Raw genomic sequence first — 27,396 nt, forward strand, 5'->3', positions numbered from 1 at the left:
TGTTCTTTTCTTCCACGCTGGGAGATTGCTGAAAATACGTCCTCCCGCTGGGGTGCAGTTTGGTGGAGACAGAACAATGGAGTCAAAGCTTTGGCACAGCCTTTCAGTTATAGGGCAAATAATGTTATCCATACTTCTGCCACAGAAGGCTTGCTTAGGGTTAGGTTCTTGCTTACTGGAGCAGACATTTCCAGAAGGGCATACTATATGAGGTCTGTTTTTGCCTAAACCTTTGAACATAAACCTGTGGATTTCTTTTCTCCAAAGCCAATTGATATTAGTGTATATGCACTGTCTTCATCATTTGAATATCAGAATGAGAACCAAAAAGCGAGGAACCCGTGGCTGAACCTCCAATATATTCTGCAGCACCACTAGTGCACGAGATGAGATCCCCAACCAGGAAGTGGGACAGGCCACGTCAGATATCAGCAGTGGCAAGGAGTAACTATCTTTTTCCACTTCATTCATATAGTTGACATTATCGTTCGCTCGTGGAGGAATCCCTGGCGAACGACCCCCCCTTCTCTGTAGAGAGAAATTCCAAAAAACTGATTGCTTATCTTCGATCCCTACTGCAGAAGTCTAGATGAGTTTAGGAACTTTGAGTCCTAAGAACGCCACTGGATGATTTACAGACGTTCCTTCCCAAGAGATCCCATATCCTGCTTTTCTTCCCTGAAGATGGAAATTATGGGGATTCAAAAGCATGAAACTTCTTTCTTGTAGTGAATATGGTAAGGAAGATATTCCTTTTGAAACATGGATCGGACTCCACAGGTCTGAATGTCTATTTTAGAAGGCTTTTTAAGGAGATGTGAAAAAAAACAGATTTAAGAAAGCGCTACCTTATTTTCCAAAAGCCTGGAAAGAATGGAAAAAGATGAGCCTGTGGTTTGGATTGCATTCTTTAAAAAAGATGTATAAATATCATGAATTTTTGTTTGGAAACAGAATCATGGAAAAACAGCATGTAATCAATTGATGTCTTACATGTCTTATGATGAAGGAGGCAAGGCACAATAGTCAGTGGATGAATCATATTTAGAGCAGTTGTGTTTAGGAATACTCTCCCTACGAGAGTCACTTCAACGAGAGATGCTAGCAAAAAGCCTCTTTAATAAGCACAACATCTCAAGTTTTAGGCATCAGTAGCCTGAAGTCTTACAGCACTGGTAGAAGCAGTGTGACAAAGGGAAGAGGAACTCGCACTCTTGCCTCCAATGTAGAGGCCACTGTAGAAGTTCTCTTGGGGATCACCACAGTTCTGAGTTCAGGTGCACAGCTTCCCCCGTAACACCAGCTTCCTCTATAGCATCTTTCTGCAAAGGTTACACCACTTGGAGTGAGTCTCGAAAAGATGAATCACCCAAACATGGTAATCTTTCCTAAAACATCCTACCTACAAAAAGCACTTGTCAAAAGGTGAAAACATCGTGAATGAAACCCAAAAAGGCGAACACACAGACAAAAATTACTTATTTGACATGGTTGCGTAGGGAAGACCTAGCAAAGCTGATGACTAAGTACTTTTCAAATGCATATACAATGCAGCACAGTCATCAGATCAAGAAATAAACGAAGGTAACAGAGAAAAAGTGTCTGTGTCAAGTTCTTATTAGGGGGACAGTATCACAAATAGGGCATAACAAGTACGTCTGACGGTATCCTTAACAAGAACAGAATATTTCTTAAAAGCTTAGGTTTCCTAAAGTCTTGGAGTTTTCATAAATGTGTGCATGACACAGCCTGGCACCTCTTGGGATCTATTATGGGGGAGATGGGGGGGGGGGGGGGGGGGGGTGTCCTGAATCTGTGGGGAAAAGGCAGCAGCTAGAAGAAAGAAACAGAGGAAATGTGCCTAATTCTGCTGGTTTTCTAGTTAAGTGTGACTAAATATAAAAATACTATTTTTAATAGAAACGCATTGCAGAGATATTCTACCTTTCCGGAATATTGGAGAGAATCCATGATGAATAATAGCTTAGCTCCTCACCATCCCCTTCCCGCACCCAGAACCGATGAAAGAAATAACAACCCTCACTCCTTAGCACGCATTGCACTGACACCCTCATCCACCTCACGCAACACTTATCAGGACCTTACTACTACCCCCACTGCCTCTTCTTCTCCTGAAGAAAATCGACCCCTTCCCACACCCAGAACCGATGAAAGAAACATAAACAACTCTCCTTCCTTAGCACGCATTGCACTAACACCCTCACCTAGAACTACCATTAGAGCCAACAACAATAAGACTCCCTCAACACCCAATATCTTGTCTCCCCCGCCACATCAGCAGATTGAACAAGACTCACTCAAAACCCAATCTTACCGCACCTCCAGGAACCTACAAAACGTTATTCTAGAAATCAGAACCATTCTACAACTTCCATCTGCCTCTAAACATTCGACACTTGCGCGCACGCAAACTCTCCAACTACATAACAGACCAGGAAATACAAACACTGCTACTGCTATACGAGACGCCTTCTTGCCCTATCATAGACAAAGAGGAATACGCTATCCTCCCAGTCTCCATCAACCCATGCAGAACATCCCATCCGATCCACAGAGGAATAAACCGGAATAATCTTCACTCTATAACCCCAAACCTCTATAATCAGGAGCCTACTTTAATGAACTCCTCAAACCAGATCTCTTGCCTTCTACTAAACTGCCGTTCAGCCCCTAAACACGCCTCTGACATTGCCGATCTCATCCTTAGCATGAAAATGGATATAATCATCCTCACAGAAACTTGGCTCAAGGAATCATCCTCACCATGCCTAGACCTTCTTGTCCCTCCAGACTACAACATCATTAGATTAGACAGACCACACAAAATAGGCGGAGGCTTAGCCTGCATACATCGATCTGACATCACAATCTCAAAATTTCACTCGGAACCCATTGACTCTTGTGAATACCTTGGGATTTCTGTGAAATCATCAAGTAACCACTCCCTCAAACTACATATACTCTACCACCCTCCAGGTCAAAACACAATTTTCACAGAACTTATGGAAATCATTACTGCAAACTCTTCCCCTCATTCCACTGACATATTCTTTGGCGATTTCAATCTGCACTGGGAGAACCCACTCGACAAGCAGGTTAACGCCCTCAAAACCTTCCTTGCAGACCATTCCCTGATCCATTCCCTGATCCAAGGTATCTCAAAACCTACTCACACAAAGGGTGCTCATTTCTAAACAAAATACAATTGAATCGATCCCAATTACCCCCTGTGACTGGTCAGACCATCACATTATCACCTTCTAAATCCCATCCGCTAACAAGTAAACTCTCTCGCAACAAATCAAGCCGAAACAATGGATAAGAGACACAAAGAACATTAACATTAACTGGAACAACCTTGCCTCCCAATGTGAGAAGGCTCTTACCCCCCCCCCCTCCCAATGACATGGCAGACGTCAATGCCCTCACTGCTCATTAGAACTCCACGATGACCAAAGTCTTCCACCAAGTCGCTCTGCCGAAACTCAAAAGAATTCCAGACAAGGATAAAAACCCATGGTTCAGCGAAGCCCTGAATGATGAGAGACGCAAACTCAGATCAACGGAACGGAAATGGAGGCAACATCCCTCCCCCTCCATCTTAAACTACTCCGGAAAGCCAGAAAATCATATCATAAAAGTATTCTACAATCAAAAAAAGACTTCTTCAAATCAGAACTAGAGAATGCCAAAAATAAACCATAAAAACTCTTCGAAATTATGAAAAAAATAAATTGGCCAAATCCTCACCCTTAACATCGACTTCACAGCTTAAGTAGTGAAGAATTCTCTTCATTCTTCACAGCAAAAACAAATTCCTTCCAATTTGAACTTAGAACGGCGGCAATCAACTTAGCCACCGCAAAGATCACTCAAGCCACTAACCTGATACAACATAAGCGAACTCTGGCCAAAAATAACTCACTGGTCTACTTTCAAACTTTACGATCTCAATGACATCACCAAAATTAGAGAGACTACCAAACTCAACAACCACTTCAATAACCCCGTCCCAGCAAATTGCCTACCCCACCTCTATCATATCATCTCCCCTCTCTGGACCAAAATCATTAATGCCTCGCTAACACAAGGCCACATCCCGGACTGCCTAAAAACTGGCCAAGTCACCCCTATCCTAAAAAAACCGACAGCTAACACCTCCGACCCAAACAACTTCCGACCAATAACCAACATCCCCATGCTAGCTAAGGTCTTGGAAAGATGTGTTCAGCAACAAGTCAGTCAACACATCACAAACTTCAATCTATTGAACATCCACCAGGGTTTCAGTCCTGGCCACAGCACAGAAACAGCCATCCTACATATAGTAGACAACGCCCTCTTAGCTCTTGACCGCAATGAAACCTGCCTACTAGACCTGCTTGACCTCTCATCAGCCTTCGATACGGTCAATCACGACAAACTTCTAAGAAGATTAGAAAACAGGATGGGTCTATCTGGCACAATCCTTCGATGGTTCAAATCCTTTCTGGAAAACAGAACGCAATCGTTCATGACCGACAAGATTCTTTCTCTCTCTCTCTCCCCTCACCTAACCTACTGGGAGTACCACAAGGCTCTACCCTATCCCCCACACTATTCAACCTATATGTCGAACCACTTACCGACCTACTTCAGCAGGCGAACACCTCCTACCATATGTACGCGGACGACACCCAACTTTACATTAAGATCACCTCCATTTAAGAGAAAGACAATGAATCTAGTCCTCGAAAAAAACGTCCAATGGCTAAACTAAAAAAAAAAACGGAATTTCTTTTAATCTACCCCCTCCCCCCCCCCCCAATAACTCCCAGGAAATAAAAGAATGGACCAAAATGATCACTGCTCTGAACTGCATGCCAATGTTGGTGGACTCCACAATATCACTTGGAATCACACTGGATAAGAACCTTAACATGCAAGCTCACATCAACTTGATGGCTGAAAATGCCCGCTTTCACCTCAGCTACCTCAGAAAAATGAAGCCATTCATCGAGAACCCAGATCTCAAAACTGCAGTTCAGTCCAGAGTTATATCGAGGCTGGAATATGGATGTTCTACCCTCTCAGGGCTTCCCAAAATTTCTACCGCCCCTCTAAAAGCCCGTCTTAACGCCGCAGCAAGACTCCTAACTGGATCTAGGAAATTTGACCATATATCGCCACACCTAAAGGCACTCAACGGTCTACCCTATGAAGCTCGTATTCACCTAAAGATGGCTTGCATCACTCACAAGGCGTTACACCACAACACCCCCCAGTACCTAGCCCAAAATCTTACACTATCTGGAGGAAACAGACATTCTAGGAGTGCAGATAATCTACTCCTGAAACCCTCACGTTTCAACAAGACTAAAACTTCCAACTGAGCTTTTTCTGGATCAGCGCCAAGAATTTGGAACCATCCATCAGAAAAATCACCTCGACACCCCTCTTCAAAAAGGAAGCAAAATCATTCTCGATGAGCAAACTCCTCCCTTAAAATCCGCACAAACACCAAGTCAGCTTACAACCTCAAACTTGTCTATATTCTCCGTCCACTGATATTTCGAAGCGAAAACGTGCACAATCTCGGACTCTTTGCTCAGAACAGTTCTATACTCTTTTACCCTCCGAACTCTGTTATGCTATGTTTTTACTGTGTATGCGTTGTTTTATTTTTCTATATGCTATGTTTTTACTAAATGTGCTACTCATACCTTGCTCACTATGTAAAGCGCTCTGTTACCCTACCTTGGGTCTGGTTCGCGCTATAGAAAACTCTAAATAAATAAATAAATAAAGATAGTACTGGTTAGAAGCACAGTGCTATATATTTGGTGTTATCACTCCACTTTGTGCCTATGTTCCTCTTTATAGTTTGCTTTTTTGTGGCTGAAGGATGCTTATGAACCATGGCTGGGACAGTGTAAAAGTTTTCTAAGTGACAGAAGTTTTTCTACGTGTTACGTATGTGGTGCAGGTAATTCTCAACCAGAGGGAAAGAAGAGGGAGAAAATTGTAGAGAATTTTGTTAACATAAAAAAAGAGTGCATCTTCGATTAAAGTATTTTCTCAATATAAAGCCCTTATACTAAAGTGGTGCACAAGTCAAATGTGGGGAAAAAATGCTAAACTCGAACCAGTAAACAATTAGCAATGAAGACAAATTAGCCCATTTTTAAAAACAATTATAAAGCTGACAATTTACCTAAAGGGAAAATAAGACTAGATTAAATAGGTTACCCCATTTGTCACCAGCAAACGACCCGTCTTCTTGCTGTAAGCCCTTCACATATTCAACGATTTGTTTTACATCAATAACATTAAGACTATCATACAGAGTGAGAATCTGCAAAAGAAAAGAAATACAATTCATAAGATATAGACTATACTTTTTCCCTTAACTATATTTTACCATGGACTTTACTGAATAAGGCCCTGCACGCTACATTATTCTATATTCACATTTTTATAGCAGAGTACTATTTTTGGATGTGGGAAATTGGGGGCAGGAGCAAGGGGACTTGTTCCTTGACCCAACAATACACTGAAATGATAACCATCCTCCTTATCCAACATCAAGATATGACACAGGTAGAACACCCAAGCATATTTTATGTGAAAACACTTAAATATGATTGTAAAAAAGTTCCACAGTGAGCTCAGAATCAAAAGCTTGCAAAAATATGAATAAACATCTACATGAACAGAAAATGAATGATTAGATGGAGTTCAAGGTCAAAGTCCAGTTTAACGTTACAAGCGTTGTCACCCGCATACATTTTGGAGCCTTTTTGACAGCGACCATGTGCATAATTATAAAAGTCTGCTAACGAGGTAAAGCAACAAGAGCAAGCAGAGCTTCACAATTCCCAACAATCCACAGTGTGTAAACGTGGCAGAAGGGAAAGTAAAATGCCTTTGTTAGGTCATGGGACAACTGTTAATTAAAGAAAAGATGGTCATCTCTTTACTGCAGGAAACCCTTTATTTTCTTGAAATAAATATGTCTAGTAATGTAAGCGCAAAAAGCCCTCGTAAGTTTCAACAAGAATACTAAAAGCACAGTGCTGGCACACTGGTCCAGGGACAAGCCTTTTATGCGACACCAACGAAGATCATGCTGGGGTCAGTGGGTCACAAAGCATCACAGCAAGTATCATGACCAAATACACCACCAACACCCAAGTCATTTTAGAGTGAATATACTCTGTCCACCTCTATTTCAGCTCCGGTGACCCTAAGCTATTAGCTTCTATACGAAGTACCATATCCAAATTTGAAACCGAAGCGGAAAGGGAAACTAGATTTCTAGTAAGAATGCTAGGGCACAGGGTTATGGAGAGGGCGATAGGCCAGGGCGAACCCTGGCAAATGCACTTAAACAACGTGCTACACCCAACTTCATTGCTGAGCTTGTAGATAACGACTCCTCCCCTATCAGAGGTCAAATTGCCACACATGAACATCTGACCAAATTCTATTCTTCTCTCTACACTGCCAAGCAGCAGGCACCCAATCCGAACCTGGGCGACTATCTGGACTCATTAGAACTCTTATGGCTCAGTACCACCCATAGGCAATATTTGGATGAACCGTTTACTGTAGATGATATTACGCAAGTGATAAGGGGACTCCCAAGTGGGAAAGCCCCTGGGCTGGATGGGTTGACTACACTATACTGTAAGACATATGCAAAACTACTTGCGCCACGCCTTCTTGGGGCCTATCAAGAATCGTTGGAAGTTGGGGAACTGTTGCCAACCATGAGGGAGGCTGTAATTATTACCTTACTTAAGCCGGATAAGACAGCAACCCTCTGCGACTCTTACAGACCCCTTTCGTTAATTAATGTTGATGCCAAAATTCTGGCTAAATTGATAGCTAACAGACTGCATCCGTTAATGTCTTATCGCCAGGCCGGATCAATCTGGTTTTATTCCAGGCAGGTCGACGGCCCATAACCTGCACACCTTTTTTTTCCTATACTCCACCAAATTGATCTCAAACACCCAGCCGTCGCAGTATTTCTGGACGACACCAAGGCGTTTGAGTCTTTGGAGTGGCCCTTCTTGTTCACCATCTTGCCCAGATTGTGTTTCAGCCCTAACTTGGTTCAATTGATCAGCCTATTATATACCAAGTCCACTGCCCGACTCCAAGCCAATGGTTTAATCTCAGAACCATTTCCCATCACCCGTAGAACTAGGCAGGGATGCCCCTTGTCACCACTCCTGTCTGTGGTGGCAATGGAGCCGTTGGCTGCTAGGATTCGCCAGCATCACTCTACCCGTGGTTTGGTTTTTACAGATAGAAATCTTATTATCTCAATGTATGCTGATGAAATCACGCTAAACCCCGTGCTGCGAGATTTACTCAGTTTCGGCGGTATGTCTGGCATAAAAATAAATTGGACGACATCTTCCACTTTGCCCCCTACGGATGACCCACTGGACACCACACTGGAATTACCGCTGACATGTGCGGATGACATCGTGAAGTATCAGGGGGTCTGGTACGGTAGGAACTTACAACAGATTTGGTGCATGAACTTTGGCAGATTACTCAACTGGTTTGAAGACAAGGTTAAATTCTGGACCGTGCTACCCCCGACTCTGGCAGGCAGAATTGCAATCGTGAAAATACCTATACCACTGACTCAAGCTTTCTTTCAATCCCTACATTCTATAACGATTGCTACGATCTGGGCTGGAGGTCAACCCAGGGTAAGCCTCGACTTGCTCACTCGCCCACTATCAAAGGGTGGTCTGGGAGTGCCTGACTTCGAACTCTATGTGCTGAGTGCACATGCACAATTTCTTCAATATTGGGTACACCCTGTCCCGTTTCAACCCCATGTGCCCACCGAGAAGGACATAGCTGATCCCATTCCACGACACGTGGCTATATATACCCCTTTAACAGAAACTCTAATGAAATCAACACAGTTGAAACTGTGAGATGGGCTTCGGAAGCGGACAGATGCCACTTTACTATATGCATCTTCTAGCCACTTGCATCACACCAACATTTTCCCTTCCGACACGGGCGCCATAGATCGGGCCCGTAGTATGGGCATATCAACGCTAGGTGACCTCTACCCACAGGCCACATTCTAGGAACCGCCCGCTGGTCAGGATGGGGCGCAGGCACCGGTCCTGGAATTGTTCCTATACTATCAGCTAAGGGCCACCTGTAAAGCATTACACCCTACTTTTGCGGCATCCCCTGCTACCATGCAGCCGTTAGAATACTTACTGGCCTCACCATCCCCTCGCAAATTGATCAACAGGTTCTACACTCATACTCAGGCACACACCCCATGGACTGATCCGAGGGAGTTGGAACACTGGAGGTCGGAGCTGGCAGACCAGCCCACAGATGTACAGTGGGCATTTTGCTGCTCAGAGATACAACACCTATCCCCAAACTATAAGTTGAGGCGTATACATTTTAAATTCCTACATCGATATTACCGTACCCCCTTACAGCTATTTAAATTAAAGCTGCGGGCGGACTCACGCCACCTTCCAACACATAGCATGGGAATGCCCAGCCATCTCTCAATATTGGGGGGGGGGGGTATGCGATACCATACAAGCCATCACTGGACAAACATTAGAGCGTTCTCCATTAGTAATACTGCTGGGCTATGTGAGGGAGACCCCGCCAGGATTGCGCCGCCTTACTGATATGCTGCTACTACTAGCAAAGCACAGACTGGCTATACATTGGGGAGCCCCTAGGCACCCTCGAGTTCTGAAGTGGGTCCGGGACATTGCCTATTGTCAAGAACAGCTGGCAACTTACTGGAATCTCATGCCCATGGCATCGTGCCCAAAAGATATCTAGGAGCCCTTTACGATCTGGCTTAGGGACAGAGATGCAGTCTCCACTGTGGACTCCAGGTTATTGGTGACAACTAGCGCTCAGGAAGCATCCCAATAGTTGCAGACTCTTATTGTGGGCTCCTGAAACTAGCGACATATTGTTGATTCTTTCCTTTAGTAAGGCGCCACAATATCATTGGATAGATCTGTCTATATGTGTTTTATTCCGTTTCTTTATCTTTGGTTATTGCTTTTTCATCTTGAGGCCTATTGCATCGTTCATTGTTTTTGGATGTCCCAGAAGTCACATAGTAATATTACACTGTATATTTGTGTGGCCAGTTGTTTTACATTGCTTGTTGTTGCGGAATCCGCTAATGTGCTATCAATATTGCTATCTAATGTGCAGTGCATGTATGTATATGCTTTATTCATATTTGTCTGATAAACCTTAACAAAAAAAAAAAAAATTAAAAATACTGACGTTTTTCCTATTTCCACCATGAAAATAAATGCTCTACTCTCACAAAACATCTGGTTCCCCAGATGATCCTTGTCCTCCTAAAGCGCTGAAACTGGTGCCAGACCCTATAGCAGCCTTCTTGGAGAAGGATAAATAGTCAGATTCTCGTGACAGCTGTGTTCCCCCAGCGCTTGATAGAGGCAATTGTTATCCATCTTAGAAAATAAGTGCCCTGCCTACACTGGCAAAGATTTTTGAGAAGAGTATTAACCAAGAATTCTCAGTTTCTCACTGATCGTGATCTTCTGGACCCTTCTCAGAATGGTGTCTGAAGTGGCCACAGCTCCGAATCTACATTAATCACTGCAACAGATTCTATTCGTGGTCAGGTGGACCAGCGTGGTGCGGCTACCCAGGTTATGCCTGATTTGTCCGCAGCCTTGGATACGATATGCACTCTCTGTTTGGTGCAAAGATTGCAGCAGGTTGGGCTGAGGGACTCTGCGTTAGATCTTGTAGGATCCTTCCTGGAGAACAGGATCCAGATTATCAGCTGCGGGGACTGCAGGGCTAAACCCTTCAGTCTCCCTTGTGGGGTCAAACAGTAATCCTGCCTCAGTCCCAACCTGTTAAACCTTTATGTGGCTCCATTGGCAAAACTGGTGCAATCCCAAGGGTTCCAGGTGTTGTCCTATGCGGACGACACCCAAATGATTGTTTCTATATCTGACAATTGGGCACTGGTGGTGGACAAGTTTAAATCCTGCATGACTGAAATCAGCACCTGGATGAAGGAGAACTGGTTTAAACATAACGCTGAGATGATGGAGATTGTGTTGTTCTTTGGGGAAGATAACTCTGTTTAGTCGGAGCTCTGGTGGCTTGAGACTTGGTGTGTGTTTACAACATCCTTACTTTCAACTCTCAGGTCAACAAGACGGTGAGCGCCTGCTTTTTCATTATTAAGATATTGAAGAAGATTTTACCGTATTTACCTAGGGAATTAAGAGTCTCAGTAGTCATAGCCATAATTACCTCTCACCTTGACTACTGTAACACTTTATATTTAAATGGCAACCAGTACTCCCTAAAACATACACCAGATCATCTAAAATGTGGCTGCATGGGAGATCTTGAATGCCCTCAAACATCTTTCTGTTAGGGAGGGATTGCGTTCGCTACATTGGTTACCTATGAGAAAGCTAGTGATCTTTAAATCCCTGTGTTTGGTTTTCAAGGCTCTCCATCAGCGGGGCTGTTGGTACTTCAGAACAGCTTTCAACTGGTATGTGTCAATCAATCAGACAGCTTTGATCTGCAGCACGGAGGAGGGGGGGATCACTCTCAGGTAGCAGAAGGCCACATGGGTCAGTTGCACATTCTCTGTGGCAGCAGCCACTCTACGGAATAAGTTACCGATACATATTGTGAGTCTTAATTCGTACTCTGCATTTCGTAAACATCTCAAAACTTGGTTATTTTCTCAAACTTAAGGATGCTCTTGCGGTCTTTCCCTGGCTGTCTTTCTGACCGTTGCTAGCGCTTTGATGCCTTTTTGCTTTAATGCACTTAAATCCAAAAATACAAATATAATATACCACATTACTAGAGTCAAACATGAACCTAGATAGTAAGGTCACAAAGATAGGGGATTTGGTTATTTAATAACATAAAAGAAATAGTTCGAGTTCAGGAGTAAGAGTAGATAGAAAACTGCACAGGAGACATGAAACTTGCTATCTTTAATGTTATCTAGTTACTTTCTTCTGAAATAAACAAATTTGACATCTGTTGTAGCTTTAAATGCATGTATTTTGTCATAGAATATTACACTGTTAAAGTTAGAATGAGACAGACCGACAACAGAATGGCAGAAGACAAACTATAAAGCTTATCCACCAATTTCAAATTTAGATCCAAAGGTTTGCTTCTGTAAAGAAAAAGACAGAACAACAACCGTGTAGCAATTCAGCTACTTTATGAAGAACATATTTACCTGAACAGCACTAAGCGTATACAGAATATGGGGATCGTGACCAATGCTTGCACTCAGACCACCACATTCATGTTGACATAACTGGATGAATTCTAATATTTCTTCCTTGTTCATTCGATGTAGTTGATTCATGAGATCCATAACGGTCAGTCCCCAGTAAATGCCACTCATCCTCAAATACTCTGACATACAGTACTCCTAAAATATTTTGAAAGAAATGTATTAGGTCAACCATCAAAAGTGCTTCCAGAGCTAGAAAACAACATCTATATAATAGACATCCGGGTCACAAAAAGCATCTGTAAACGTGCAAGAAAATGTTTTGTGGATTTGTTGTAGAAAAGTGGTCTGCTGACAGAAATACCTCATGGTCTAATATCCTGATAAAACAAATTACATCTTGGCCGATCACCATTCTACTGTTATGCAGTAAAACTAAAGTACTTAATCAGTGTTAATCAGTTACCCAGAGTCAAGTAGGTATGCAAATCAAATTAACATGATGAGTCCGAGACAAATTTAAAACAAATGGGAAAATAACTACAGCGAATAGCTATAAATTATAGTACGTACTGCTGGTCACCAATAGGTACTTATAGTTAGGATGTAGTTTATATAGAAAGAGAGTTTTTTAGTTTGCCAATAACTTTGGCGTTGTTTGACAAATCCTCACAAAATATTCAAAACTAGTTTACCACTCTCATCAGATGCAGTCTTGACATTTTTTGGGTGATTTGTCAAGCGTTGGCCGAGAAAAAGGGCGGGGTCCCAAAACGCTCCCCCATTCTCCCCCCCCCCCCCATGTTAAATTCCATAAGAAACTTTAGACACTGCTACAGCCCGAAATGATGAACAGAATGATACCAAATTTGGCAAGAAGGTAGCAGTTGGTCCAGAAAGTGCCCTTTTTGTTACATGATGTAAATCCATTCAGTAGCTGCAGGGTTATTTAAAGGTTTTTCAGATATACAACTAGTGACGTGGAGGATCCACAATCCCACCCGAGATCACATGCTGAGATCGGATTTGCTGCCAATATTGCAAACCAGGAAGTGTTGGCAGCCATCTTGTCACTCCGTTAAACTGAGCGGGGGAGCAGGGTATAAACACCCTGACCCCCCTATGCCTCTTGGGGGGAGAGGGGGAGGGGTTCTGACAGACGTAAAAAAACAATTTAAAAAAAAGTAAATATGGCTGGAGTCTCGCTGGATCTGCAAATCCCACTGAAAAGTGAAAAGAAAAAAGAAAAAAAAAGGTTGGGCTACCGTGTTTCGTATCGAATCGGCCCCCGGGTGGGCCAGATCCTGGGAGCATGTGCAAAATATGCAGAAGGGTCCCCCTCCTAGGATCCCTAATGCCCCGGGGTTCGCTACTTCCTCAAGACAAATGTTGTATGAATGCGAAGAGCCCACCCAGCCCCGATGCAGCCCCAGGGACAGTCACCTCCCTTTAATTAAAAAAAAAAAGGAGGGGAAAAAAAGCTGGGAAATGGGGTCCCTGGGGCCGAAATCAGCCCGGGGAGGGAGGAGGCCTCGCAGCCCCCCCATCTCCATTCAGAAAAGGTCTGGCACTAGGGGATGGGTCCCTGGGGCCAAAATATTAAAAAAAGGGACTGGTCCCCCCTTTGCCACCACTCTGCAAACGTGTCTCCTGGCGTACTTCTGGTTGGGGGATGAAGTCCCCTTGGCTCCAGAGGGTCATGGGGGTGGTGGGGGGGGGGCAAAAAGCCTTCCTGTTACCTCCAGTTAGCCCCCCAGAGCGTGACTGCTGAGAGAACTTCAGAGCACCTGCCCCTTTCTCCACCAATCTGCAAACGCGGCTACTATGTAAAAAAATCATAGAAGTTCACACAAAAAAACTCAAATGTTACAGGGACATAGTTCGGCTCTGATTGCGCTAATACAAAAGCAGTGAAATTCGGCAGTTACAGTTACCTGAGCTAACTATCACTTACACCCCGCGCAATGCATGGCTTATTACCTCATATATTGCATCACTCATGACATGGTCAGTGACATTACTGATGACATCTCAAATGACATCACCATTGACATCATCCACAGAACCACTCATACACCCTCAAGCATGCCTATTCACACACCCACTCACACCCATTCACAGACCCATACCAGAACTCTCACAGCCATTCACTCCTCCATAGTCACTCACACACCTACTCACTTGTACAGCCACACATACAACCATTAATTCACCCATACAACCGGCCATTCACCCGTACAGCCAGTCATATAGCCACACACCCATACAGTGACTCACCCAACCACCTATTTATATACACAGTCACTTACATACCCACTCACCCATATAGCCTCTGAACACAGTCAATCACTCAACCATACAAGTTCTCGCACATACTCATCCACCCACCCACTTACATACCCATTCACACATCCATACAAGCACTCACACAGCCACTGACTCACCCACACAGCCACGTATACAATCACTCACTCATACAGCCATTCAGACACACTCATCCATACAGTCACTACACATCCACATAGAGCCACTCACTCACTCATAGAGCAACTTACACACCCACCAATACAGCTACTCACACAGCATCTCACTCACCACACAGCTACTTACACACCCACTTATGACCCCATAAAGCCACTCACACACCCATATTCATTAGGATATATAGTTACACAGCCACTCACACGATATAGTTAGAAGCAGTATTACTCAGTAGAAGTGCAGCTAGCATACTAATTTAACTTTTGCAGTAGGTTAGTATATATATGTTCAACACCCTCAAACACACTTGCACCACTCGCTTGATGTCATCAGTGATGTCAATTGAGATGTCATCAGTGATGTCACTGACCATGTTTTAAGAGATGTAGTATGTGAGGTAATAAGCAGTGCATTGCGGGGGCGTAAGTTATAGTTAGCGTAGGTAACTATAAATGACGTATTTCACTGGTTTTGTACGAGTTACATCTGAGCACAACTATAATGTCCCTGTAACCTTTGTTTTTTTAAGTGAAAAGAAAATATATATATATATATATATATATATATACATATATACATATATATACACATATACACATATATACACACACATTCACTGAAAAAACCATAGGTTTCACACATGTTATAGTTAGCTGGACATTTCACTCGTACAAAACCATTGAAATTCCCCCGTTATAGTTAGTTCAGCTAACTATAAATCGAGCGCCCGCAATCCACTGCTGATGACGTCACATATTACATCACTCATGACATCACTGATGACATCTCAAATGACATCACTCATGACATCACTGATGACATCATCCATGTGATAAATTACCACATCTTCTCACACCCTAATATAACCTTTGATACACCGACTCAAAATTTCAGAGTTCCATTCTCAAAACCATACATACTCGAATACCAATAACTACATACCCACTTATTAACTCTTAGGTCTACATACACCTCCACTCATTCACCTGTACAGTCACTCATACTTACAGTCACTCCATACAAGACTATCATGCATTTTTACACCTATATAGACACTCACACACCACCAATCATCCATAGAGGTACTCTCACACCTAGTCAGTCATGCAAATAATCACACTCCCATTTACTCACCTATGCGGTTATACACACTCAAGTTCACTTACTCCTAAAAATAGTACCACATTCTTACGCTCTTATAGAATCATTGATACAAGCACACACTCATCCATACAGTCACTCTCACAACCACACACTCTCACATCTACCCACTTATATACTCTTACACGCATATAGACTGCCTTTCACATATGTAGTTAGTCACAAATGTACCACTGAGATATACATTCAATCCCTAACACACCCATACATACACTCACTCAACCATACAGTCCATCACAGATGCACTCTTAAAACCATGCACCCATAGAATCACCCACTCACACATCTATGCATAGAGTCACACACACCCTACCCACACAAACACTCAGGAACCCATACAGATACTGACAAGCAATCAATAACTCATATAGACACTCATATAGTTATGCACAAACCCATGCAGCCACTTATACACCAACATACAGACACATACAGACATTTACACAGTTTAGTCACTAGTCTGCAGTAAGATACATTTAATGACTCGCGTATAGTCAGTTACGCACCACAGAAAATCATCCATTTACACACTTGTACACCCACTTATTCAACAGGCCTTTCCCTATATATATTAAACATATTAAAATTGTTCAGAAACACATACTCAATGGATGATGTCATCAGTGATGTCATTTGAGATGTCAGTGATGTCATGTGTGATGTCACTGATCATATCATGAGTGATGTAATATGTGACGTCATCAGCAGTGGATTGCGGGCGCGCGAGTTATAGTTAGCTGAACTAACTATAACGGGGGAATTTCAATGGTTTTGTACGAGTGAAATTTGAGCTAACTATAACATGTGTGAAACCTATGGTTTTTTCAGTGAATTTGCAAGGTTTTTTAAATGCTAATTCCTAACTATAACGTGTGTAAAACCTATGGTTTTTTCAGTGAATTTGCAAGGTTTTTTAAATGCTAATTCCTAACTATAACGTGTGTGAAACCTATGGTTTTTTAAGTGAATTTGCAAGGTTTTTTAAATGCTAATTTATGAATGTATTATTATACTTTTTAAATATTTATTTTACAATAAGCTACCTATGTATATAGTTATAGATTGACTGTATCCTGTAATATGGAATGGCTCAGCTCTTTTTTTTTTAATTTGGATAAAGTTGAACAGCATAGTTAATATCTTCTATAAACTTATAAAGACTTCATAAAAAAAAATTTCAGGGCATGCGTACGTGCTCCATGTGCGCATGCGTACGTGCCCCACATGCGCATGCGTACGTCGTGCGTGCTCCATACGCGCGTGCTCGGTACGCGCTTGGTCCGTACGCACGTGCTCCGAACGCGCGTGCTCCGTGCGCGCACGGCAAGTCATGTGATTAAGAAACACTTTTCATTGGTTTAGAGTAGTTTCAGTTCCAGAAACTTCCAACACCACACCCACTCCCCTCATTATTTCTTCTGATTCCCTGGGAGAAGGAGCCGAGAAGCTTTTCCAGTACTCCAGTACTTGAGAATGGCAGAGCAGCAGTCATCTTCTGGGAGTGAGCAGGAGACCCTTGTGCTACAGAGACAGAGGAAACAGAAAGGCTCTTTTATATGGCAATTTTTTACATTTCCAGAGGGGCAGAAGAAGGTGAATGCTCCAAAAGTCACCTGCACTATTTGTGGTGTTGTCTTATCAAGAGGAGATCATAAAAAGAAATACTTTTAGTATTTTCACTATGATCAGGCTCGTTAAAGGAGTACATCCTGTGGCTTTTGCTCGAGCTGCTAGAGACAACCCTCCAGCAGCAGAGCCGAGCACATCCGCAGCAGCTCTGCCGAGCACATCATCGGCAGCTCAGCCGAGCACATCATCGGCAGCTCAGCCGAGCACATCATCGGCGGCGGCAGCTTCACCTGCTTCTGTTCCTCTGGATATACACCCTCTGTTCAAGAGGGTGCATATACGGTGCAATGCGTGCAATGCTCTTCTCTCTTATGGTGACACCAGCATTCCCCTACTAGAGAGCAAGATACAGCAGCACACATGCGGCACCCCATAATTTTTTTCATTTTTTTGTTCCTCTGTTCCTCAATTAACAACGGCTCTTTTTAGAGCCACCTAACATCTAAACACTTAAATTTGATTTTTAATTCTATTTTTTTTAATGATTTTTATCCACCGTGCGCGCACCTCACGATTTTTTGAAAAAAAATAAAATGTTTTTTTCACCCTTCGGGGTCCTTCTGACAAAAGCTAGGGGGTCAGGAACTCTGTACCCTGCCCCCTTTTCACATTCTCCACCTTTCTTTTTCACTGTCACACACAAAATGGCGGAAGACACTTCCTGATTTCGACCGATTCGAATGTTGACTGACATGTATCACCAATCACAATTACGCTCGCGCACGTTACGGTGCGCGCATAGATATTTATTTACTTTTAACTGCAATTTTCTCAGGAACTACTGAATAGATTGACACCATATATGCAAAAGGCACATCCCTGACCTGAGGACTACCTCTTTGCAAAATTTCAAGTAATTCTGTTCAGCCGTTCGGACTGTACCTTCGACTAAAGGTCCTATGGGAAAATGCGTTTTGGGACCCCCCTTTTTTCTCAGCCCCTGCTTGACGAATCACTCTGAGACTTTCAGGGTAGGAGCTGAGCGCCCCATTAGTTTTGAAAATTTCACTAGGATCCGTCAACCGGCGCCAAAGTTATTCAAAATAGAATTTTCCTATGGAAACACGGTCCTAGCAATAACTATCTACTGGCGACTGCCAGTCACAGTCACACACACACAGTCACACACACACACAGTCACACACACACACAGTCACACACACACACACACACACACAGTCACACACACACACACACACAGTCACACACACACACACAGTCACACACACACACACACACAGTCACACACACACACACAGTCACACACACACACACAGAGATATCTGGCAAGGTGAGGTACTACTACAAGAGAAGCGCAAGATAGATAGAATTCAGTGGGTATCGCCGTCTGTACCTGGAGTTTTGCCCCTACTTAATTCACTCTCTATCAAGATATAAGAACATTTTAAAACAGTTTTAAGTCAGGCAAACCCCATGTGCAAGTCGGGACATTCAAACTGGCTTACGGCAACCTTAAAACTGGAACTATCGGAGGAGCCTAGCGCTTGACCAAGATGGCCGCGTGAGCTTTGAGCTCCCAGGACCCACGCGCCCTCCGTCGATTATCCTGTCTTAAATCCTGTTTTATATGCACGGCATCTTGCAGATGACTCATTGCTGAGGCGATTGATGCTGCCCGGGCTCGGATCGCCCACTGGGAACCGGAGTTGTGCATGGCGGAAGATTGAGGCCTATCTCCGAGGGATGCCAGGGGCTGGCGTTGGCAGGATGCCCGGCCTCTAATTGAACAACAGCGGCCTGGCGAGGTGTGAACTGGCGGACGGGGAACGCCGTACTTTCACTTTCACTTTCTCGCCCTTTGTTTGCCTTGGCCCGGGAGTGCCTTCTGATGCTTTATTATCCTCTGGACGCCTTGCGCCATACTCTGCCTGGTTATTGCAGATCTGGCTTCTCCTGTTCCCTCTGACTGAGAGAGGGTCCTCTCCTTGCACCGGATTGCTCGGTGCCAGACATGTCGGGTAAAGCAGAGGTGGATAGGCTGAAACCCAAGGCTACCAGGCGGGGAGCCTATACCCAATCCAATAATATGGATCGCTATGCCCAGCAGAAGGGATCGCCTGGTGGATCGGGCCAGTCGCTGGACGTACAGAAGGCTGCCTCATCCCCAACCCCGGAGCTCTCGTTGCAGGATGTCATGGGTGCGCTCGAGGGGATGCAGGCCTCGATTGGGAGACAGTTTGATGCCCTGGCGCATACAGTGGATACTATCTTGGTGGATGTCAACTTGATCCGCGCGGATTTGGGCAAAACTAATGAGCGGGTTAAATCCCTTGATCTCAAGACCACAGGCCTCGCTGATGATGTCTCGGAACTTCAGACCGAAGTTCGTAAGCTGCGGGCCGAGAACGACCTCTCCGCCCGCCGGCTGGAGGACTTTGAGGGCCGGGCCAGGCGCAACAACGTGCGCATTACTGGGGTCCCGGAATCCTCGGACGAGATCTCCGCAGATCTGCTCGTGGAGGACTTGGTGCTTAACCATCTGAAGCCTAAGGGCCTTGGGAAATTTTTTGCAGTCGAGCGGGCTCACAGAGTTCCTGGCGGGAGGCCCAGGGCGGGAGCCCCTCCGAGACCGATTGTCGCCCGGCTCTTTCACTTCCGAGATCGGGACGCTATCCTGCAAGCATCGCGGGTGACAGGCCCGGTCCCTTATCAGAACGCATCAGTGAGTTTCTATCCTGACTTCACCCAGCTGGTGCAAAAGCAAAGGCAGAGTTTCCTGGGGGTGAAGAGACGTCTTCGGGAGAGGGACCTGAAGTATGCTATGCTTTTCCCTGCCAGATTACGTGTGGTGTATGAGGACCGGACTTTCTTCTTTGAGTCGCCTGCTATGGCCGGAGACTGGTTGGACGCTTTGCCCCGACGACGGACTGGCGGGGATGCTGCCACAGACGTGGAGGGTGACCGGGATGGGCAGGGTTGATGCCTTTGGGGCCAGTCTGACTTGCTTTGGTTCCGGACAATGACTTGAGCTGATTGCAGTAATACGGAGGGTTGCGGGAGGAAGATGGGAGCTCTTTCCTCCCTCAGGGTACTTTTTGTAGTTTTGCGTTATGGTAGGGCGACAGGCACACTGCAAGTTGGGGGGGCTTTGTAAGCTGCAGCAGGGGTGCAGGGTGGGGGGTGGAGTTGGGATTTTGGGGTTGTTGTTGGGGGGTTTGTTTTTGCAAGGCGTAGTAATGGTTGTCAGGGTTGTTTACTGGTGGCACTTCGGGTGTGGGGTGGGCCTCTTTGTGTGTGGGGATGGGGGGTAGGGGCTTAAATATTATTAGCTGGAATGTTAATGGCTTGGGAGATCGTATTAAGCGGGGGATAGTCTTGCAGTTCTTGAAACGGTCTTTGCCGGATGTGGCCCTACTGCAGGAGACACACCTTATAGGTAATACTTGCCATGCTCTTAATAGAAAAGGTTACAAATTCATCGCTCACTCGGGATTCTCCTCAGGCTCCAGGGGTGTGGGCATCCTAGTTAGAGCTTCACTACCTTTCGAGGTGGACTCCACCATTGTTGATGATAGGGGGAGGTTTGTGGCGGTGGCGGGGAGGTGGGAGGGAAGAACGTTGGTGTTGGTTTCGGTTTATGTCCCTCCTGCCCTGCAGGCCTCCACGTTTGCAGATCTGGGCAGGGCCTTGTTGGACCTCCCGGAGGGTATGCTAGTGGTGGGGGGAGACTTTAATGCTGTCGGCTCTGGGTTGCTGGATAGGTACCCGCCCAGGGACACCGGGGGGGCTCAGAAGTGGCTTCCAGACTTTATAGATACACTCGGTTTGGTAGACTGCTGGAGGCTCCGGCACCCCACACAGAGCCAATATACCTTCCACTCCGGGGCGCATGGTAGTCTCTCTCGGATTGATTATCTGCTCACTCTGGCTGCGCACGCCTCATTGGTATCTGAGGCTAGGCATATGGCGCGGGGCATATCTGATCATTCGCCAGTGTGGGTCCGGCTGGATGTCGGCCGCGAGGGAGGGGGCAGGGTTGCTCCTATTAACCCCTGGTACTTCCGTGATCCCAAGATGCGCAGTGCGCTGCTGAAGACAGTTGATCACTATTTTAAGGACAATCAGGGTTCCGTTGACTCGGCTGTGTCGTTGTGGGAAGCATTTAAGACCGTGTTGAGGGGGGAGGCCCTCTCCTTGGTAGTGGCCGCCAAGCGACGGAGAGATGGCGAGGTTATGCAGGTTGAGGATGAGATCGCGGCTTTAGAGGTGGCCCTGGAGGGGGAGGTTACAGCGGCCTCACTGCATGATCTGAGCTTGAAGCAAGCGGAATATAGGGACCTGGTGACGAATGCCGCCAAGACCCTCAGTAGGGAACAGCAGGGTCGCTTGTACGATGTTGGCGATAAGGCCGGGAAACTCCTAGCGTGGCTGGACAAAAAAGAACGTGTTAATAGAGTGGTGCCGGAGCTGACGAGAGAGGGGGGAGAGGTGGTTGTTGATCCCGAGGGTATAGTACAGTGTTTTTCGGATTATTTCCATATGGTTTACACCTCGGTTTCGGATAGGCCAACTGAGGATTCGCGTGACCTCCTGCGTGACATCGCTCTGCCCTGCCTTTCTGACGTAGATAGAGATGACCTCGATGGAGATATAACGGTTGATGAGGTGGTGGGTGCTATCCGCGCGCTGCACTCGGGCAAGGCCTCATGCCCAAATGGTTTGCCGATTGACTTGTATAAGCTGTTTCCGGATAGGGTCGCTCCTCACCTGCGCGCCATGTTTGTGGAGGCGCGGGGAGAGTGGGTCCCTTCCGTTGGACCAGCAACTGGCGACGATTGTTGTGATCCATAAGGATGGTAAACCCCGGGATAAGTGTGCCTCCTATCGGCCAATATCACTCCTTAATGCTGAGCCGAAAATTCTGGCTAAAATCCTGGCGGGCCGCTTGGTCAGGGTACTTGGAGACCTGATCCACCCGGATCAATCGGGTTTTATCCCACACCGTAACACTGCGTTAAACCTTAGGCGTCTTCATGGAGTGATTGCCAGGGCGAGCACGCTGCGTGAACCAGCTATTGTGGCGTCTCTTGATGCCACGATGGCGTTTGATACGGTGGAATGGGCATACCTGTGGGCTGTGCTTGCCAAGTTCGGCCCTGGTTTTGTGAGCTGGGTGAGGTTGCTTTATGAGGGTCCTCTTGCGAGTGTTGTGGTAAATGGGCGAGCGTCGACTCCGTTCCAGCTTGGGAGGGGCACCCGGCAGAGTTGCCCCCTGTCGCCTTTGTTGTTCGCCCTTGCCCTCGAGCCGCTGGCGGCGTGGATACGCTGGCACCCGGATATACATGGACTCAGATGGTCGCCTGATCACGAGGACCGTATTTCGCTCTATGCCGATGACATCCTGTTATATCTCGCCTCGCCCAAGAACTCGCTTATAGTGGTTTGTGACGTTCTGACATCTTTTGGTAAGAACTCTGGTCTCGTCATCAATTGGAGTAAATCATATCTGTATGTTCTGAGCGGCGACGTCCCACCTGTCCAGCGAACTTGTTCGATCCAGATCGCCCAGCAGGGCTTCGTGTACCTGGGGATTTTTATCTCCACTGACTCCACTTTGCGGTATAAGAGGAACCTGCTCCCTCCCCTGGCGCGTTTGCGGCGGGATGTTGCGGGCTGGCGGAGGATGCCGATCTCCCTCCTCGGACGCGCCGCTTTGTTCAAAATGATGTCTCTTCCCCGGTTCCTCTACGCCTTGCAGAATACTCTTGACTGGGTACCGGCCAGTTACTTTCGGGAGGTTGAGAGCCTCCAACGATCGTTGTTGTGGGATGGGCGGCCGCGCATTGCGATTGCTAAGTTGACGCTTCCGTGGTACGACGGGGGTATTCGCTTCCGGACATTCGGCGCTATTACTGGGCCACCCAGTTGAGCGCGATTACTCATGGTTTCTATGGTCCGGCTCTAAGCCCCGGCTACACCATGGAACGATGGTTGTTGCGCGGCGGTAATTATCACCGAGCGTTGTACTCGAGATCGCTGGACTCGTCCCTCACAGGGCCCACGGGGGTGGCGGTGCGGGTGTGGAAGTTGGCGACTGACTCGCTGGGCTGGAAGGATAGGCTCACCCTTGCTACCCCGTTGTTTGAGTCTGACAAATTGGGGAAGCTTTGGCATACAAAAGGTTTTGAGAAATGGGACTTGATCGGTATCTCCAGGGTTGGAGAATTGCTGATCAAGGGGAGGGTGAAGTCCTTTGAAGAGCTGCAGAAGGAGTATGAGTTGGGGAAATCTGAGTTTTTCCGCTATGTTCAGGTGCGTCATGCCCTGCGGTCAGTTCTCGTAGAAGGTGAGAAGGTGCCTGAGTCCTCTCCATTGGAGGACCGGATCCTCGATGGCCATATGCCGGAGAGTACGATCTTTCTTATCTATAAGAAATTGATTAATGTTCGGGCTGACCTGCTATTGGGGCTGCGGGATCAATGGATTAGGGACGGACTTGAGCTGGATGACGAGGACTGGCAGTCTGCGGTTTCCTCTCCTAAGGAGGTTGCGATCCCGTCGCGTCTGCGGCTGGTGCAGCTCAAAATACTCCACAGAGTCTATGTTACGGGGCCAAGGCTGGTTCATATGGGATTTTCTGAGGAGGGCTTATGTAGGAGGGGCTGTGGTATGGTGGGTACCTTCCTGCATATCATTTGGGAATGTGGCGTCATCATGGAATTTTGGAGGAGAGTCCATGCGGTAATGGGGGAGGTGACGGGCATTGTTATGCAGCCGGAGGCGCGGTGTTGTCTCCTGAACGTTTGGGGGCCTGCTGATCACGATGAGGCACAGACCCAGTGGGTGACTCTGGGTAACATGGTGGCTAAGCGAGACATCGCGCGCCTGTGGGGCTCCGCGGGACCCCCCACATTGGCTACGTGGAAGGAAAACATGGACTGGAATATGTTCAGGGAAAAGACGGTATATTGCGCTAGAGGGCGCCCTCGGAAGTGGCATGCCATTTGGGGGCGGTGGAACCAATATAGGGGGGGCATATGTCTTGCCCCTGATCTGGATCCCCCCCGAGGAGCAGCTCTCTCCTTAGCATTCTTTCCAGCTCTGTACATATGTTTTGATTGTTAATTGACTTCTTGGGCCTCTGCTTTTCCCCCCTTTTTCCTCTTATCACAGCGCTGTGACTGATAGACGAAGGGGGTCCGGTCTCCCCTGAGGGGCAATCACCAGGTGTATTCAGTGTACTTCGCCTTGCTTGGGTTTGGTTTGTGTTTGTGTTTATTTAAAATAGAACCTTTTTGCTTCTCCTTTCTATGCACTGTGGACGCTTCTTTGTATTGCTCTCTTGAAGCTGCCGAACCTCCGGGTTGTCGGCTGAATAGCGGTGTCCTTATTTTTGATGAATAAAGGTTTTATACTAAAAAAAAAAAAAACTGGAACTATCCTTCATGAGTCAGCCACCACCTGTATTAAAAATTTACTATAATTGTTAATAAAAGGTTTGTTTTAATCATATTTTTGCCTTGAGTTTTTATGTAGAATTTTATCATACTTAAGCTGCTCTTCAGGCACCTCACCTTGCCAAAATGTGCAGAGTGGGTTGGAGGATGAGGAGCTCCCCAAGTCAAACAGGGAGGCCATAATCATTTCTCTGTCTAAACATCTTGATGTTCAATATACATTCCAAAATACTCTGTAAAGTCTTGGCTACTATATTAGATCCTTACTTTACTACACTAATACAGGAGGATGAAAATCAGTAGATACCTACAACTCAATCTTAGGAGACTATATAGGGTACTGGATGAGACCAAGGTTGGCGAGAAGCAGGGAGCAATGGTGATGTCTGTGGACCTCTAGAAAGTTTTCAACAGCATGTAGTGGAGTTACATTTTATTTAGTAATGTCGTGTATGAAGATGGAGAGAGGCTGGGTCCCCTGGATTACATTGCTGTATTCTAATCCTGTAGCCAGAGTGAAAACGGATGGTCATATCTCCCAGCAAGGCCGCATTTATAAAAGGACAAGACAGGTGTGCCTTTAGTCCCCACTCCTTTTTGCGGTAGCAATTGAGCGCTACGCTGCAGTGGTCATGGCTGAGGGTCTGGTGAAGGATATCTTATTGTTGGAGGGGATTTATGCCATCTCCTTATGTGAAGATCGTACACTACTATATTTGAAGAACGGAGCTACGGATTTGGACACCAGCACTACAGTTCATGATGAGCTTTGGGAACAGCTCTGGCCTTAACATGAGCTGGTCCAAGACATGCATCTTCCCATTAGCGCTAGATGATCTAGAACAGGAACTGGGTAACCGAGGGATCAAATGGTGCCCTGTATTCCAAATATTTGGGAGTGAATATATATCACAAGGTGGAGGATCTCAGGGCGGGGAACCTTGGAGCCTCACTGAGAGGTAATGTAGCATTCCCTTAGATTGCCCATCATGGCAAGTCTGGCCCTCACTAAAATGACTCTTACCCAGATTACTCTACTTCTTTATGAACTTGCTGGTGTGGGTCCCGATTGGCTGGTTTAAGCAAATTGATGTGTTAATCAGGGAAATGATTTAGGATGGACACTGTCAGAGTCGGATTAAAAACACTTCAAATGTCCATAATGGAGGGTGGCTTTGGGTGCACCCCATATGGAGGGTGGCTTTGGGTGCACCCCATTATGAATTACATTACTAGGCATCACAGCTGCAATGGATTGCCAGATGGGGAGTGCAAGGCAGAGGTTAGTTAGTAGGAGAGGGAACCCAATCAAGTAGCCCGGACAGTTTACTGTTTGGAAGGAAGTTACCCTGGTCTGTTCAACTTCAGGGACCATGACGCAATCTTACAACAGGTCCATGTGAGAGGCCCACCGAACTTTGAGGGGCGACTAATATAATCTGTCTTTCCAGACTACACCCAGAAAGTCCAAAGTCAGAGCAAAACATTCTTAGCCATCAAGAAGAGACTGCACACCCTCAACCTGCGCTATAGCCCGATGTTTCTGGCAAATCTACGAGTGGTCCATGACTGAAAGGTACACTTTTTCTTCACAGATGAGGCCTGCGACGGGGTGAATAAGCTGGCTAGGAACCCTTCCTTGAGATCAGCGCACTCTGGAGCACCCTCTCCAGCTGTGCATAAACAATTGGCTCACATAAGGAAAAAACTGGGAAGAGCAGGCTTTCGGACACCTTAAACCTGCCGGGCCGCATCGTGGTGTGCTCTGAAGGCACCTTCAGAGACTCAAATGTAATACCAGACTTACGGGACTCCATTTTAAGCCAACGGATCAGCCCTGAGTCTGGCACGGACAGCCCAGATGGGGGCTGGACCAGAGTTCTGCATGGAGCGCAGGGAGTACTGACTCATCGTGGTGATGGTGAGAGACTTTTTGCTAATGTAGTACCTGTAGGCCTGCGGCTGTGCATTTGTACTATGGAACTATATGCTGGAGGCCTCTGCTCCTGGACAATGATGTTGTTGTAGCCTAGATGATGGTATGGTGCTTGGGGTGGCTGAAGTTACTGTTTGTCACCTGTAAAACCTTTCCCTCCTTTTTGCAGGGAGGGACCAGAAGGGGACAGCATAATGGATGCCATCACTTGCATGTTAGACATGACAGCATGGGATGGCAGGAGGTGTAGGGACCAGGGGTCTAGGCGCTGGGGTGGCTGCACTGGGACATTGCTGTTACGGTGCCAGAACGTATCCTCGGAGTCGGTTCGATGCTCTATGGGGCCCCTCTCCCAACCTCCCCAAGTCTGGATCTCAGGTAACACAGACTAAAGGGTGGTTAAGCGGGGGGAAGGAAAGGAAGGGAACAGCAGGGAAGGAGACCTGTAGATGACACAAGAAGATAATGGTTAGACC

The 27,396-nt window shown here is 46.0% G+C and overlaps 1 protein-coding gene across 2 annotated transcripts in view; it reads right to left on the reverse strand.

The window, feature by feature from the left end:
• RABGGTB (Rab geranylgeranyltransferase subunit beta) overlaps window positions 1-27,396 on the reverse strand; it is a 231,668-nt gene that overhangs the window by 139,789 nt on the left and 64,483 nt on the right. For both annotated transcript variants that reach the window (XM_085602257.1, XM_085602256.1), the window contains exons 3-4: window positions 12,296-12,493; window positions 6,250-6,355 (exon numbers count right to left, since the gene is read on the reverse strand). In XM_085602257.1, coding sequence (XP_085458383.1) covers window positions 6,250-6,355; window positions 12,296-12,493 — 304 coding nt within the window. The remainder of the gene's footprint in view (window positions 1-6,249; window positions 6,356-12,295; window positions 12,494-27,396) is intronic.

Source organism: Triturus cristatus, chromosome 4_2 (assembly GCF_964204655.1).
Source record: "Triturus cristatus chromosome 4_2, aTriCri1.1, whole genome shotgun sequence".
In the NCBI taxonomy this organism is placed as follows: Eukaryota; Metazoa; Chordata; class Amphibia; order Caudata; family Salamandridae; genus Triturus; species Triturus cristatus.